The 16,567-nt window shown below is 34.7% G+C and overlaps 3 protein-coding genes across 7 annotated transcripts; 2 read left to right on the top strand and 1 right to left on the bottom strand.

The window, feature by feature from the left end:
• The first annotated feature begins 920 nt into the window (after nt 1-920).
• LOC108477224 (nicotinate phosphoribosyltransferase 2) lies at nt 921-6,755 on the top strand. 5 transcript variants are annotated; one of them, XM_053022721.1, is made up of 15 exons: nt 921-1,227; nt 1,623-1,770; nt 1,891-2,010; nt 2,130-2,264; nt 2,346-2,461; nt 2,603-2,678; nt 3,159-3,260; nt 3,645-3,761; nt 3,866-3,924; nt 4,492-4,666; nt 4,786-4,920; nt 5,052-5,150; nt 5,709-5,817; nt 6,128-6,240; nt 6,447-6,755. In XM_053022721.1, the coding sequence occupies exons 1-15, from the start codon at nt 1,085-1,087 to the stop codon at nt 6,492-6,494; spliced, it is 1,695 nt and encodes a 564-aa protein (XP_052878681.1). In that variant the 5' UTR covers nt 921-1,084; the 3' UTR covers nt 6,495-6,755. The 5 variants fall into 5 exon arrangements, with proteins under 5 accessions (XP_052878681.1, XP_052878682.1, XP_017635196.1 ...); XM_053022722.1 differs by having other exon boundaries at nt 922-1,227; nt 2,346-2,407; XM_017779707.2 differs by having other exon boundaries at nt 923-1,227; nt 6,327-6,755.
• Nucleotides 6,756-6,894: 139 nt separating this feature from the next.
• LOC108478684 (uncharacterized) lies at nt 6,895-9,842 on the top strand. The gene is made up of 4 exons (XM_017781157.2): nt 6,895-7,922; nt 8,016-8,781; nt 8,874-9,059; nt 9,196-9,842. The coding sequence occupies exons 2-4, from the start codon at nt 8,320-8,322 to the stop codon at nt 9,478-9,480; spliced, it is 933 nt and encodes a 310-aa protein (XP_017636646.1). The 5' UTR covers nt 6,895-7,922; nt 8,016-8,319; the 3' UTR covers nt 9,481-9,842.
• A 920-nt stretch (nt 9,843-10,762) lies between these two features.
• On the bottom strand, nt 10,763-12,175 carry LOC108478833 (mitogen-activated protein kinase kinase kinase 20-like). Its single transcript, XM_017781289.2, has one exon. It carries the CDS (start codon nt 12,047-12,049, stop codon nt 10,997-10,999), a length of 1,053 nt encoding a protein of 350 aa, XP_017636778.1. The 5' UTR covers nt 12,050-12,175; the 3' UTR covers nt 10,763-10,996.
• Between the last annotated feature and the right edge of the window lie 4,392 nt (nt 12,176-16,567).

Below are 16,567 nucleotides of genomic sequence, written 5' to 3'. Positions count from 1 at the left end.
TTAAAGTTAAAAATAAATTGTTTTAAAAATTTCATAAATAATTTTCACATATTTTTATTTTTATTTTTTTAAATTTGTAATTAAATTAGAAAAACAGTAAACGAAGTAAATTAATTCATAATTTGAAACTATAAAAAGAAAAAGCGAAAACATCAAATCAATATAGATAAACACCATTGACAAAACAGCCTATTATTCATTAAAGCTCCTCACTTGAATCAATCATTTCAAAGAAATGAATCATTACAACATCCCAATCTCATAAACAATTAACAATAAAAACATAATAAAATATAGAACCAAAAGAAAATCTAGATTTATATTTTACAATTCCAATCATATGTTAAAATATCAATTATAGTTTTAATTAATAAAATAAAATTTCACCAAACATATCGATCGATACTAACAATCATATTTAAGTTCACTTATTTCGACATTAATAAAAGTTATTTTTAAAATAAAATAAAAATCACAAGTCACAACAACCATAAGTAAATAAGAAAAATTATTTATTTAAAAAAAAAATCATCCAAGCTCCAATAAAATCGAGAAGATTTGTAAGGTCCACAAACAAAAGGCAATCTGTACACGTCACGCTTTTAAAGGTTGATTAAGCTATTTTTGAATCCCTTGCAATGATTTATTTCTTTTATTTTTTATTATTAAATTTATTTTATTTTTCAAATCACTTCAAAAATTAAATTTTTATTTATTTATTTTAAAATGATTTAATAAATAAAAACATAATATTTTTAAAAATAAATAATTAAAATATTTTTAAAAAAATTAAAGGACTAAATAAAATATTAAACCTTTTCAATTTAGCTGGAATCTAATTCAATTCCAAAGTTTTTTTTTTAATTAATTTTTATTTTACAATAGTTTTCCTCAATTTTCTCTCAGAAAAAGAAAAACGAAAATACGATTTCGATCTCATCAACTTTCGTACTTGTTTCTTCTTATGCTCTCGTGAGCCACACGCTTGCTCTCCTCCTCTACCATTATAAAAAGCAGGCGGGTTTTTAATGTTTTGAACTGATAAGTTGGTCAAATAAAGGAAGGAAGGATTTTATTTATTACAATGGAGGCCAAAGCGAGTCAAAATGCGGGTCGGGTCATGGACGGTCCAACCAATCCCATGGTCACCCCTCTTCTTACCGATCTTTATCAGTTCACCATGGCTTACGCTTATTGGAAAGCCGGCAAACACAATGAACGAGCCGTGTAACTTTCCAACTCTTCAATTTCTTTTCATTTTGAATAAAATCTCTTTTCTTTTTTTTTTCTCGCTTTCTTATCTATGCTTTGTTTGGCTACTACGAATAATCGGCTTGGATGTAGATTATGGTTGCTATGTTGTTATTAGTTAGGTAGTTAGTTATAGTTTCTTGTTTCCGCTAGATTTCCTTTTCTTTCTTATTTTCCTTTTGACTTTATTATTCGATGATGTTCAAGTTGGTATTTAGTTCATTTAGCATTAAATAATAGAAAACAAAATTTTAAACTATTGGTATTTAATTATTCCATGTTAGTTTCGGAAATGAAAAATTCAAAGTATTTCCATTTGGAAAGATCGAATGTTTTGAGCTTTTGATTTAAAATTTAAAACGTGCATTCAGGTTCGATCTATATTTCCGAAAGAACCCGTTTGGTGGTGAATTTACAGTGTTTGCTGGTTTGGAAGAATGCATAAAGCTCATTGCTAATTTCAAGTTAACTGAGGAAGAGGTCTCCTTTATCCATAAAAGCTTGCCTGGTTCATGTGAGGTAAACCAAACTAAGTTATAGAGGATTCAAGTAATGAGATTCTGGTTGTAGATCATTTCTTTTCCGACCTTTTCTTGTATATTCAGTGGTTAACTCATTCATTGTCTTTGCAAATGGCAGGAAGGCTTTTTGAATTATTTAAGAGAAATAGACTGCTCTGATGTTGAAGTGTATGCTATTTCAGAGGGAACAGTTGTTTTCCCAAAGGTTCCCCTACTTAGACTTGAAGGGCCAGTCCCTGTGAGTACGCTTTAACTAAATATTTTGGTCCCATCAGTTTGTCTTGAATTTGGTATTTGTTTTAGGCTCCTTCGTTTTACATCTTGCCTTTTCTCTGTATTTGAATATGTTGTTTTTAGGTGGTTCAATTGCTGGAGACTCCAGTTCTGAACCTTGTGAATTTTGCATCCTTAGTGACTACAAATGCGGCTAGACATAGACTTGTTGCTGGACGATCTAAAATGTTGTTTGAGTTTGGGCTTCGAAGGGCTCAGGTTAATGAATTTTCCCCCTTGTTTGAAGTGTCAATATCTGAGTTACTTTTTGTGAAATATTTCCACTCGTATTAAACACAGGGACCTGATGGAGCTATAGGGGCATCAAAGTATTGCTATATTGGAGGTTTTGATGCAACAAGGTGGTTTGCTGAGTATTTGTATCCTGTTTTGCACTGCTTTCATGTTTTCCTTTGGTAAAATTAATGTTTTTCCTCTGCTGATCTTGAAGCTATTCAGAGCTTATGATTCTTGTTTATTCTTAACTAATGTGGAGTCTTGATCTAAGCTAATATTTCATTTGGTGTGCTTCTGTTTTTATGTTGTGTTTTGACCAGCAATGTTGCAGCTGGGAGGTTATTCGGTATACCTCTTCGTGGGACACATTCTCATGCTTTTGTTAGCTCATTTATGGTTGGTAAATTTTACTGGAAATTAACTTGAGATCTTAATTTCTATATTGTTTATTAAACATTATGCTCAGGCTTTTACTTGTATGATGTTCTACAAGAGACAAGATTTGAGTGGCAAATAAAGTTTTTTCTGTCTATGCTGCCTTTAATTTGACAATCGTTTTTATTAGTTTCCTATAATGTGCTTGAGTTTAATCCTTGCCATTGGCTATTGACTATAGGCGTTAATGCTATTTGATTGATACTTTGGTTCCTTGTCTGTGTTTTTTAATGGGTCCATATTCCATAAAGTGTAATGTTTGGGAGCAAGCTTAGATTAGATACTGCCCTTTTGAATTCCTTATTATTTCTTTCAGTGTTCTGTATATGGTGTCCTTGTAGGATTCTTTTGGCGTTTTCATGCATTGAATATTGTTCTGTCGTTGTACGATTCTTTTTAATGCTTCTTTGAATATGAGATTATTCAAATTTTAATTTGCAGAGCCCTGATGAAATCCTGGAAAGATCTCTATGTAGCTCTGATGGTTCAAATACTTGTGAGGACTTTGTCACTCTTGTTCATTCATGGTTAAGCAAAATACAGGTGTTGTGGATGGCCCATTACATTTTTGTTTTTAGATTATATATTGTGCTTTTCATGTTTAGCTAGAGATATACATTACGCTATTACTTTTGTCAAAGTACATTAACCAAAATACATTAGCGCTAGATGTGGAAGTGAATCAAAATTGGGCAATCAAGCTTACATTTTTTTCTCCCTAGAGCCCCAATGGCCTACAATTGCAATTTCACAAAGAAGCCCTCAATCTCAAAACCCATTAAAAAAACAGAGTTTCAGAATAGAAAGTGCAAAGTATTTATTCTGGCATTTAGCCGCTTTTAGTTCTCAAAACCCAAGTCATATCTATATTGATATATTTAATTGTTGCTTCACCCACCTTATTTTTAATTGTTGCATGTTTTGTAGTGGTTGAAATCACTTGGTGGCATTTTTGGAGAGACCAATCAGAGTGAATTAGCAGCTTTTATATCATATGCTTTGGCATTTCCTAACAACTTTCTTGCTCTTGTAGATACATATGATGTAAGTTGACCTTCCTTAAGTTTTAGCTTTAAACTGAATTAGAGGTAGTCTTTTCTTGTCATATATCAGCACTAACATTGGAGTTTTGAAATCCACTTTACTAGGTAATAAGGAGTGGAGTCCCCAACTTTTGTGCAGTTGCTTTGGCACTTAGTGACTTGGGGTATGTCTTGAAGGCTTATATATAGAAGTTTTACTTCGTATAATAACAATTCCTTACTTGCACAAATTTGGCTCAAAAGAATTCCTTTTGTCCCCATTTTGATACTTTATCTGTGCTTATCTGCAGTTCAATAATTTTTCATTGGCTTTTTGACGACTTTCAAACATGTTATATAAGCTGAATGATTGCATTAGTAGCATGCTAGCATTCTGATTGATGGGTTGAAAGAAATGAATTAATGTATGATTTTATAGTGGTGTTCTGATGGCTAAATGTTAATTAAAATCAAAACATGTGAAGAAAGGCGCCAAGTAACATTGCTTTTTGTGCCATGTCAAGAGGTGCTGAATCTACTGCTTCTCCTTTTCAGTTTATGCGTAAAAACATAGTTGCATTAAAGGCTATTATTTGTTGGGCTTTTCCTTTTGTGATGGATCATATAGTTTGTAGGTCATACTTTTGTCTTCATAACATCTGAAGGAATTATGTTACTTTGGATTTCATCCATGCTAGTAGGCGTTTGGTCATACTTATTCCACTGATAAGTTAAAAATGCAAAAACTGCAGGTATAGAGCAGTTGGCATTAGATTGGACTCTGGTGACCTAGCGTACTTGTCTAGTGAAGCCCGAAAGATCTTTCATACAATTGAGAAAGAACTTGGGGTTCCTGGTTTTGGAAAGATGATCATTACTGCTAGTAATGATTTAAATGAAGAAACTTTGGATGCGCTAAGAAAGCAGGTTTGTGATCTAGATGAAAACGTCTTTGAATAACTCATTACTGTTTAACAGCCTGAATCTTGACAACAATGCCTCCAATTAGTACATTACTCATGAGGGATCACACTTTTTCTCTGCAGGGTCATGAGGTGGATTGTTTTGGAATAGGAACCTATTTGGTAACTTGCTATGCACAAGCCGCTTTAGGCTGTGTCTTCAAGCTTGTTGAGATTAATAATCAGCCACGCATCAAAGTTTCAGAGGATGTATCTAAGGTTTGACTGGGCTGCGAAGAAATTTTAGCGGCATGCTTTCTTCATCATATAACGCATTTCCTTCATTATTTCTCTCTCTCTCTCTCTCTCTCTCTCTCTCTCTTTTCATTTATTTATTTCTTAAATTCTAGGTCTCTATACCATGCAAAAAAAGATGTTACAGGTTATATGGCAAAGAAGGATATTCCCTGGTAGACATAATGACAGGGGAAAATGAACCATGTCCAAAGGTAATAAGTCTTGTGTTTCAGTGATTAGCTACCGACATTCTCTTCTTATTTATTTATTTATTTTCTATTTAGTATCATAAAATATTTTAGAAGTAATTCTAACTTACCCTGAGAAGTCAACATAGAATGGTACTATCATTTTATCTTTTAAACTTAAATGCATGCTTAACTTCATGCATTATGATCTACATATTAAACTCTAATAAGCCAGTCCAAAATTTTGACAGTATATAATTGATGATCTTATTAGTTATCCAAATCTAAATTGAATGTTTGTAACTTTTTTCAAAAACTAATTAATTACGATGATATTCACCAGTGACAGTTTTGACTTTGTAGTACTAGAGTGCACTTTTTGTAAGATTAAAATTCCCCACTGCAGCAGCTTGCTCAGCTTAATTTCAAAATGATTTCTCTTTTGCTTGGATTGTTTTACTCCTCTGTTATGTCACCAACTGTTAATATCTGTATGCACAATACCAGTGTCTATACTTAACGCCATAGATGCTACAATGATGAGGCCGAATGACCTCATTTTTGCTCTCTTTGATTTTGCAGGTTGGAGAACGAATCCTATGCCGTCACCCTTTTAGTGAATCCAAAAGAGCATATGTGGTACCAAAGCGTGTGGAGGAGCTTCTTAAGTGTTACTGGCCTGGAAAATCAGGTAGGAGCTCAGAATATCCATCTTCGCCATGGAAGAGTATAATTCAGCACCTATCATGGGAGAATGGATAATCTTATCAATTCAGTATTCTTTATTCAGTATTTTATGCTTGCATTGGTCCAGCTTTAAATAGATTTAGCATTGTTTGTAGAACATGAGGAAACCATAGAAACAGTATTCCCTGTTCCCTTGCCACCTCAATATTAAATACTGGATCAGTTCCACTCTTTGTGAGCAGAAGAGAGGCTCCTGAGCTACTTTATGATTTCCATTTTTTGAAGCAAATATTTTTATTTTTTGTCTGTTGAAGGTAAAGTAAGGGAAGAGTTACCAGCTCTGCAGGATATTAGGGACCATTGCATCAAACAGCTTGAGCAAATGAGGCCTGATCACATCAGGAGATTAAACCCAACACCATACAAGGTATTGGGAGATGAATTTCATGAAAATATCCTTTCCCTAGTCAAACTTATTACTAGTTTAAAAGTATTTTTCTTATCACTAACCAGGTGAGCGTAAGTGCAAAACTGTATGATTTCATCCATTTCCTATGGCTCAATGAGGCCCCTGTCGGGGAGCTGCAGTGAGAATCCCAGATAAATTGATATGATATAGCTTACAAATAGCAGGTACAAAGTAATGATTCCAATGGAGTTGGAGGAGCTTCTTTAACATAGTCTTCATACATCACATTGTTGTCGTCTTTATGCTTTAATAATCCATTATTTTTTGCAATGCTTGAATGAAATGGAACATTTCCTTTTCCGCTGTCCAGAATTTTTGGAACCAAGGATCATGTGTAAATCTTGCATACAAAAGAAAAACAGCTTAGAGCCATAGAAATTGTCTTCTACCCAGAACACGAAATTGATGGCACTAATGTAGGATGCCAATTTCTAATGTGAAATTTTGATTTTTCTTGGATTTGGTCATTGAAACTGTGAAGTTGCTTCTGTTTTTCACAATATCTGCTTTTTCTTTTCCTTTCCTTTTGCTAAATATGTCTATTTGTCCGCTGGTCTATTTGACTTTAGCCAAAACATCTAATTATTCTCCCAAACGGTATGAGCCTAATCTTGGACAAAAGATTAATAAATTGGACTATTGAGTTTCTATTCAATAATAATAGAAAAAAATGTTTTTCTATTTATTATTTAGTGACTGACAAATTGGGTTCACAAGCTAGCCAGGTTCGAGGGGACTGGACTTGGGTAAAAAAATATATATAAATTCATGCCATGATCAAATCCATGGAGAGATATGTTACCAAAATGCAGGACAAGAAAATACAAGCTACACTACGACACAGCTGGATCTGGTTATTGGATTTAAGATGCTGGTTGTTTTAATAGATGTTTATCTGAAAAAAGAAAAAGAAAAGGTACCAAAGCAGAGGTATAAATATAATCTAAATAAGTTAAGATTTGTTGATATTATGTCAAGTTTACATCTCAACAATACGATTTCGTTTTCCTCTTGAAAAAAGAAAAATCTGAGTGATGGGAGATTTAGAAGTTGACTAAGTTATGAAATGGGCAAGCAAAAAGTCACCATTCACACTACTTTATAATGTACTAATCATTTTAGTCCTTCAGATCTTAGGATTTTAATTTGTGGTCAATCTATCGAGATTTTTTTAGGTGGAGAAATATTGAAGCTTTGGTGTCAATCTACTGAATACAAAGATTAACACAGCAGGTAAATATCAGTAGTGTTTGTTGACAAAGGTGAAGATAATTCGTCAACTAAAACCTAGGAAAGGTGCATTGATTAGCGCCCTTTACTCAATCTAATGCATTGATTAGCGCCCTTTACTCAATCTAAGTTGCTGTATCAGGCACATGATAAATCGCCGACCAAGTCACCAACCATTTAACATATATTTGCTTGAATGACTGAATCAATTAAGTTTACTATTCAGTAGGCACCAATGCCCTTTTGAAGGTTGTGGGTTTGAGAGAACTTAAGGATGTAAGATGGACAGAGAACTGAAGGGATCATAAACAAGAAGCTTTAAGCTTTTGCTTTACACTTTAGAATATAAGATGGACAGAGATTTTGAGGGACACTGCCACTGCCACATCTTTGCGGTTAATCTTGTCTGGGTAATTCAGTGCAATTGCTTTTATCTTGATTCACTCACAGTAGAGTAGACTCATCTTTAAGAGCTCCTTTCACTGTTATAAATATTCATGCAGGAGTTCTACACTGAAACTATACTCTTGTGTAAAAAGAGTTAAATGTTGACAATTACATACATACACACACAAAAGAAGAACGATAAAAAGGAATTTAATAGGAGACAACTGCCATTTGTCAGTGTATCAAGTCCCATCTTCTCTCATTAATTAAACAACACAATTGCAACGTGCTTACATAAATCTACCTTTGAAAGATCCTCTACTTCATAAACAACAAACAAATCCATCAAATACCAAACCCCCTCTCCCCACCTCTTTCTTTCTTCAACTCAAACAACAGCAATAGAAAAACAAGGTTAAAATGCCGGGTGATCTGGCCAAGACAGACTCCGAGGCGAGCAGCCTAAGTCAATCATCGCCACCAAGGTCCCCTCGTCGACAAATGTACTACGTTCAGAGTCCATCAAGGGATTCCCATGATGGTGAAAAGACTACCAACTCCTCCAACTCCACCCCGGTGCTCAGCCCCACCCACTCTCAGTCCAACTCTTCCTTAGGCCCTCATTCTTCCCGCGAGTCTTCTTCCACCCGCCTCTCAAAACACCATGGATCTCGCAAGCCTCGCACCAATAAGCAGTCATGGAAAGAGTTCGACGCCATTGAAGAAGAAGCTTTGCTTGACGGTGAAGCTGCCCATCATGCCCTACACCGTCGACGTTGCTATTTCCTCGCCTTTCTTGTTGGCTTCTTCGTGCTTTTCACTACGTTTTCATTGATCCTATGGGGCGCTAGTAGACTTCAGAAACCTAAAATCACCATGAAGGTAAAAAAAAAATCCAATCATTTCTACATCTGCCATGCATTCTCTTAGCTTTAACAAAATTGTGTCAAGGGTATTGATTGTTGTTGTTGTAGAGCATTTCGTTCAATGAATTTGTAGTACAAGCTGGTGCGGATTTCTCAGGGGTCAGTACTGAAATGGTGTCGATGAACTGCACAGTGAAGCTCACATATCGAAACACAGCTACATTTTTTGGGGTTCATGTAACATCAACACCCTTACATCTCTCTTACTCTCAGCTCACAGTGGCTACTGGATCGGTAAATCAGCAATGACCCCATCACTTCACTAATATTAAATGTTTTATGCACTTTTGTCTTCTTTCACAATGGGGAGTTCATTTATTTATTCTTCCTAAGCAAATCATTATTATATTATACATGGTTTATTTTGCAGATACACAAGTTTTATCAATCAAGAAAGAGCCAAAGAGCATTGATTGTGATGATGAAAGGGAGTCATATTCCGTTGTATGGAGGAGGAGCTAGCTTGGCTAGTCTCAATGGTGCACCCACTCAACCTGTGCCATTGGCACTTGACTTCATGGTTCGTTCCAGAGCTTATGTTTTGGGCAAGTTGGTGAAGCCCAAGTTCTATAAAAGAATTCAATGTTGGGCTGCCATGGACCCCAAAAAGATGAGTAAGGCTATTTCACTAAAAAACAAATGCAGTTACAGCTAATAATTCAATACATCTGTTGTACTTTCTATCAACAGCTAGATTCTGGGGAGGATATTTAATGGTTCTCAAGGGCATTGGAAATGTAGTAGGGGTGGGTCGGTGGTTTCAATATTTGTTTTCAGGACTTGTAATTTGGAGTTTGGCCGACATTTTTTAATGGATGCCTATTTTGCTTTTATCGTTCTTTTATGGCCTTCCAAAATGGGCCATTACGATGTGTAAAATATGCTTAGTAACAGGAATTCATGTCAATTTCACATTTTGCAACCTTGAATCCATTACTATTGGTCCAATTGTAAGATTTTTGAACTTTAGATTATATCCACTAATAAATGCGAGAGAGATTTAGTTTCTAAATTTAATATATACTTCTTTTGAAACATGGAGTACTTTCATTTTCCTTTTTCTTGAGAAATGAAAATTATTGTGTTGAAAATTTTAAAATAATTTTTGTAAAATAAAAAAAGTATATATATATATTTTGACAAGTCCTTATCCTTTTAATTTATACTCTTAACCTTTAATTTATACCTAAATAAGCAAACCCAAATTGAAAAGCAAATGTTTGCAGCTTCCATCTGCTCACGTGCACCTAAGGCAGGTAGGTATCCCGGGGCATACGTTATTATACCAAAAGGGTTTAATTCAGTTTTCCTAACTCCATTTAAGTTTGGTAATGAAGATAAAAGCATCTTTGAATTGAAAAACCAAAGAATATGGCAGTTTTTGGATGTGGGGCAAGCTGCTTTAGGGGTCTAACTCTTGTAATTCTAGCCATTACCAACCATGCCTTAACTAGCCACCCTTTGCTTCCAACTTCAATGTCATCATACTAGACTAGCAATTTTTGACAAGGGAGAGGGCCACTGTTAATTTATTCATAATTAAAGTATTAAGCCACTCTTAATCATCTATGGAGGAAAAAGGTAATATGCATGAAATTAGGTGAAGCAACCTTCATAAATCCAACACCGACGGGGAAAGACAGTCAAAGCAGAAGAGTGGGCAGGGTGTTGAGAAATCATTATTGCTTAAAACATGGAAATCTGTTTTTATCATTCATTTCACCATTTCTTTGTCTAAACAACAACAATAATAATATTGGAGTATTTGGACAAAATTAATCTATCAATGGAACAAGCACAAGTTTCAATGTTTTCACACGTGAATCCATTTCACACTGTCAAACACGACTACTTTTGAAACTACAAATCTTAACAGCTTTGGATTACTCAAGTCAACTGTTAAAATTTCAAACCTCAAAAATGCTGTCGATGAACAATTTACCGATAAAATTCTTAATAACTCGGGTTTAATTTTATGAAAATATTCAAAGTTTCAATAAAGAATGGCCTCTACAAAGTATTTGGCTATTTGTGTAGCCAATCACAACTCTTCTTCATCAGCAAAAAGATTAAAAAAAAATGTCAGTCAAATCTATGTTTTCTTCCTCTAATCATTTACAATAAAGATCGCCACCAATTGGATCAAAGCCGTCATATTTGATTAAGGATAATTAAACAACTTTTCTCACGGTGATCCAGCTCTCTGAAACTAACCAACTGGGTGCCTCATCACAAGCCAATTCACGAATCCGATCCGAAGTTGATAAACTATGACTGGAAAACGAATACCCGATCCTTGAATTTTCTTGGAAAATCGATTGAGAAGAAGCTGTTGATTGAGTTGAAACCCAGTCTGGGAATTCGAAATGGCATCTCGGTGATTCTGAAAGTTCATCAAAATAACAATTTGGAGACGTTGATTCTTCTTCTTCACCAGCCATGAAAGGATGATGGAGGAGCATCTCAGCCGTCCATCTGTTGTCGGGATCCTTAACTAAGCACTTTCCAAGAAAATCTTTTCCTTCCTCCGATAACTCTTGAGGGATTCCGGGCAATTCATCACCAACCCCAATTCGAATCAACAAAGCAGCCAGGTTGGTTCCTGGTTTGAAATTCCAGGCTGGTTTCCCAGTAAACATCTCAACAATGGCGCATCCAAGTGCCCATATATCCACTGCTGAATCATAATCGTTTCCTTTAACAGACTCTGGTGCAATATTCGAAGGAGTTCCCCTGATTTCCATCCTCCCCTGTTTTTCTCCTCTTCTCTTTGCTAATCCAAAATCAGCTATCTTCACATCGCCATTCCCAGACAAAAGAATATTTTGAAGCTTAATGTCACAGTGAGCGAACCCTTTGGCGTGAACGAAGCTTAGCCCTCTAAGTATGGACCTAACGTATCTTCGAACATCGGGTTCCGTCAAGTTTCCACCATTTCTCTTGACCTGATCGGCCAAGCTTCCTTTATGAGCGTACTCCAAGAACAGATTATAAACCTTCTCCCCATTCTCAACAGTGTAATCGTCACCAAAGCAACGGATGATTTGCGGGCAAAAACCAAGTCGATCAAACACTTCCTTCTCGTTCTTGAGAGAAACAGAGTCGATGGTTGCACAAGACTTAACAGCCATTAGAGGAGACTTTGGAAAATATTTTCCAGGAGCCACCAAATTCACAGTGCCGAAACTTCCACATCCAATCCTATCCCCGCGAACCCACTCCATTTGAATCTCAGTTTTCCCAGTTTGGGTTTAGGAAGAATGGAAGGATGTTTTGTTTCTTTGAGAGAAAGGAATGCAAATTAAGGGTACGCAGGGCATTATGGTGGCGCAACGTGCTTTTATATATATACACTACCCCTAGGAGAAGGATTTTTTTTTTTAAATTTTATTTTCGAGGGTTTATTAATTAAGTAAGAGTTTTCATTTTCTTATATTTAATGCACGTGATGTTTTTTTTTCTCCTTTAATTTGATTTCCCAAATTTTGAATATGAAAATAATAGCTTAACCCCAGTTTTTAAAACATGGTTGATGTGGCGAATCCCTAAAGCTTTTTTTACTAACTAAATGGATAACCAACTATTTTTTCTTACAAAATTTCAAAGGTAAATTACACCAACAGTCACTAAATTTTGAGATAGCTGACAAAATAGTTATTCTGGTTTCAATTCAGTCACTCAACTTTCAAAAAAGATAAAACAGTCACTATCGTTATGTAACAGAAAGCTAAGGTGGCCCGGTAACTTACCATGTTGGCATCCCATGTGGAAACGACGAAAAATAAAAAAAGAAAAAAAAACCAGATCTGAAAAAGGAAAACAATGGGAAAGCAAAAGATGAAAGGGGAGACCCAGATCTGAAAGCTTTACACCATTTCGTTAACTTGTAGTATTTGACTAGAACAAAAAAGGAAAAAAAAAAACAATGGGGAAGCAAACGATGAAAAGGAAGACCCAAATCTGAAAGCTCTTTTTTCTTCTTCTTCTCTGTGTTGAGTGTTTTTCTTTTTCACCCTGCTTGTTTCTTAGGCAGAAAAGAAAGGAGAAAACAATAAAAAGAAATTGAAACCGAAATTAGGATTTAAAAACTAGTAAAATACTAAAAACCCATATCTTTCTCTCTTTCTCCTGCTTTATTCTTCTTATTGTCCTTCAATCTTTGTTTTTTGCTTTGGTTACTTATGTATTGTTATTGACCAAAATTAGGCAGAGAAGGCTTTTTTTTTTTGATGATTTAATATTTCATGAATTTGTGGGACAAAGTTTAGCCTTGGAAAAATTAGTGAAGTATATATTTGGTTGTGCAAGTGTTGGGGGATGTTGAAATTTATCCACAACAACATCAATTAAGGGAAGAAGAAGAAGAATATTGGGGAAAAAAACACTAAGCCATTTTAATGGTGGCGCAAGTGGTGGTGGCCGGAGCACTTGTTGTCGGTGCTGCTGGTTTGTTTGTAGGGTCATTGGAGACTTTGAGAGGGATTTTATAGTCTCTTCTCTTCTTTTTCTTCTTCTTCTTCTTCTTCTTCTTCTTCTTCTTCTGTTATTAGGGTTTTTTTATTCAATTTCTTCTTAAACTGGGTGGGTTTCCACTGTGGACATCCAATATGGCTAGTTAACTGGTCATGTCAGCTAGTTAACTGGCTACGTCACCTGTCCCATTAGGTATATAATGGAAAACGTTAGTGGGTGAATGATTTGTGTCACTTTTTGATAACGTTAATGACTAATTTGTTATTTTTCGAAAGTTGTTGACTGAATTGAAATGAAAGTAACTGTTTTATCAACTACCCCAAACTTAAGTGACTATTGATGTAATTTACCCAAATTTCAATTTCACTAAATTGTCATTTGGGGAATAAAATGTATAAAATAATTAAATAAATTATACAATTAACTATTCAATATTTATAAGTTTTATTTTGGATAAGTTCGACCGAAAATATATGGTTTAATCATTTTGATTACCTTGACTAAGAGAAATCAAAATTTCTAAAATTAATAAATAATTTATATAAAATTTACTTAATATTAAAATTCCATATTTTGATTACCCTATATTAAAACTAAGAGAAATCGAATTTCTAAAATTAATAAATAATTTATATAAATTTTACCTAATATTAAAATTCCATATCATGATCATAAGGGAATTTCAACTCTTTAAAAACAAAATTTTTATTGAAAAAAAAATCTCTCAAACAAAAATCAAGGAACCCTTGCCAGTTCCAACTTTCAATGGTGTTCTTGTAATTGCCAGTTTTTAGTGGTATTGAAAATGATAGTTTCGAAATCTTGTTTACCGATGATTGAGTCAGTAAGTTTTAATATTTAATATTTATTAGTCTATGATAATGTTATATAAAATTCTGGTTTGTTAATTTGATTGATTGAATAATCTATTTTAGTATAGGGATGAGACTATAAAGGTGGTATAATTTAACCACTATGGATTTCTTTCGCTAGTGGTAACATAATAATAGATTAGGGACTGAATTGATAATTCCACTTTCAAAATTTATGGCTGGACAGATATTGGTTTTACCTTACTTATAATGATGTAACAGAAGTCATATTGGTTGTGTTAATATAAGTGATCAGGGCTAGATTTAGTTATGATATATGTAACAGAAGTCATATTGGTTCTATATTAACATAATTAATGGATGAGATTGTTCAGAATATCTTTAGAATATGATAGTAAATTTTGAGCTCATAAGATTATATAATGACATGTAGTTATAAGGTAATTAGTATATATATTTGTGATCCAAGTGGGAGATTGTTGGATAATATGGACATTGTAACACCCTTAACCCATATCCGTTGCTGTAATAGGGTTACGGAGTGTTATCGAAACATTCAGAAACATTTTACAAAAAATTCATTTAAGTTACTATTCATTTACCGAGATCATTCATAACGTCCCTTGATTGGGCCCTCGAGGCCCAATACGAGCATTAGAATTGAATCGGGACTTAATCGAGAACTTTAAGGATTTTTCGAGAAATTACAAAACTTTTCTAAGGTGCAGGGCTCACACGCCCGTGTGGTCCAAGGGACACGCTCGTGCTAGGGGCCATGTTCGACCTCGTGTAACTCTTTGACTTGCACACACAGTCATGCCACACACCCGTGTGCTAGGCTATGTGGTCAATTAATTCAATTCGAAATTAGGTGTAGGTTTACACGCCCGTGTTCTAGGCCGTGTGGTACACACAGCTGAGACACACGCCCTTGTGCTCAATTCTGAGCATTCTGTTTCTCAAAATTAAGGTGCAGGGGACACAGGCCTAACCACAAGCCCATGTTACTAGGCCGTGTGTCACACACGGTCTAGACACATGCCTATGTGTCTGCCCGTGTAAACAAAATGAAGCCATTTCTAGCTTCATTTCTCACCCAAAATTTCACCCAAGACCTGCACTTGAAACACTCATCCAATACCAACAAATTCAAGCATTCAAATTGGGTAATTTCCATCATTCACGAGGCATATCACTACAAGCATACATGATCACAACCTTATCTTAGTTTAACTTAGGCATTCACAATATTGATCACATATTCTTAATATAACACATGTGTATATATATATATATATATATCATAATAACCTACCTAGAAATTTCAAAATTAACCATTACTAGCCATTCCAATGGCTAGGTTACAAAACATCATTCTTAAGCCACTAATGGTCAAGTTGTCCTATACATGCCATTGTACCAAAATAATTTCACTATATATATACCCAAAATAGCTAGCTGATAGTGTGACGATGCTCCAGTGATCTCCAACCCTCGTGAGCTTTCGAACACTATAAAATAGGGGAAAAATAAAACGGAGTAAGCATTACATGCTTAGTAAGTCCTTATAATGAAAACTAAACTTACCAATCCCTTTTATTAAATCTAAGCATACAATAACAAGTTTTCCATCCATTTGGCTAAATTTCCTAAACACATGCATCCAATCAAACATGTTAGTCACAAATTTTACATATACATCAAATAAGAATAGATGAGCTCATCATGCAATACTCTTTTAAGACATTAACATTTCATCTCATAATTCTTATGCCATGTCAAGAGTTTTTATGTCCGTTGAATCATTAAAATTCTGATAAATACTCAAGTGGTACACTCGAGGCGTACGATTCCATAATCCATCAATTCTTATTCAATGGTACCCATTAGGGCACTTAATCGAGGAACACACTTTCGAGCCACATATCATATGACAGGATTACCAGTCCAGGCTATATACTTTATATAACGTATGCTCAAAGAGTTAAATTAGGGTTACCAGTCTAGGCTAAACCCTAATCGTAACGTATACTCGAGAGGTATTATATCAGGATTACCCGTCCGGGCTAAATCCTTTCTATAACAAGGTTATTGGGATTACTCGTCCTAGCTAAATCCTGTCTGCAACAAATGCAGGACCTTATTAGTTTCAGGAAAGCGTATATAATCATTGGAATTCAATATTCAATCGAGACTTAACCCTTTTTTCATCATTTCAAGCATGTATTCAATTTTTCTTTATAGCAATCAAATAATTCACATCAAATGATAATAACATTCCATACAATCACAAAATTCAATTAAACATATTTACATGCTGGATTAAGTTACACGAACTTACCTCGACACTTGTTCGCATTAGAAATCTACTAATCTAAAACCTTTTCTTTTCCTCAATCTAACCTCGAATTAGTGTGGCCCGGATCTATATAAATG

Source organism: Gossypium arboreum, chromosome 12, assembly GCF_025698485.1.
Source record: "Gossypium arboreum isolate Shixiya-1 chromosome 12, ASM2569848v2, whole genome shotgun sequence".
Taxonomy (NCBI): domain Eukaryota; kingdom Viridiplantae; phylum Streptophyta; class Magnoliopsida; order Malvales; family Malvaceae; genus Gossypium; species Gossypium arboreum.
Note: the sequence above shows the minus strand (reverse complement) of the source record. Positions and strands in the feature narration are given on the sequence as shown.

Coding starts and splice junctions, on each gene's coding strand:
- LOC108477224 (XM_017779707.2), top strand. CDS start 1,085: ATGGAGGCCAAAGCGAGTCAAAATGCGGGTCGGGTCATGGACGGTCCA. Junction 1,228..1,622: donor AAACACAATGAACGAGCCGT/GTAACTTTCCAA, acceptor ACGTGCATTCAG/GTTCGATCTATATTTCCGAA. Junction 3,762..3,865: donor CTCTTGTAGATACATATGAT/GTAAGTTGACCT, acceptor CCACTTTACTAG/GTAATAAGGAGTGGAGTCCC.
- LOC108478684 (XM_017781157.2), top strand. CDS start 8,320: ATGCCGGGTGATCTGGCCAAGACAGACTCCGAGGCGAGCAGCCTAAGT. Junction 8,782..8,873: donor AACCTAAAATCACCATGAAG/GTAAAAAAAAAA, acceptor TTGTTGTTGTAG/AGCATTTCGTTCAATGAATT. Junction 9,060..9,195: donor TCACAGTGGCTACTGGATCG/GTAAATCAGCAA, acceptor TTTATTTTGCAG/ATACACAAGTTTTATCAATC.
- LOC108478833 (XM_017781289.2), bottom strand. CDS start 12,049: ATGGAGTGGGTTCGCGGGGATAGGATTGGATGTGGAAGTTTCGGCACT.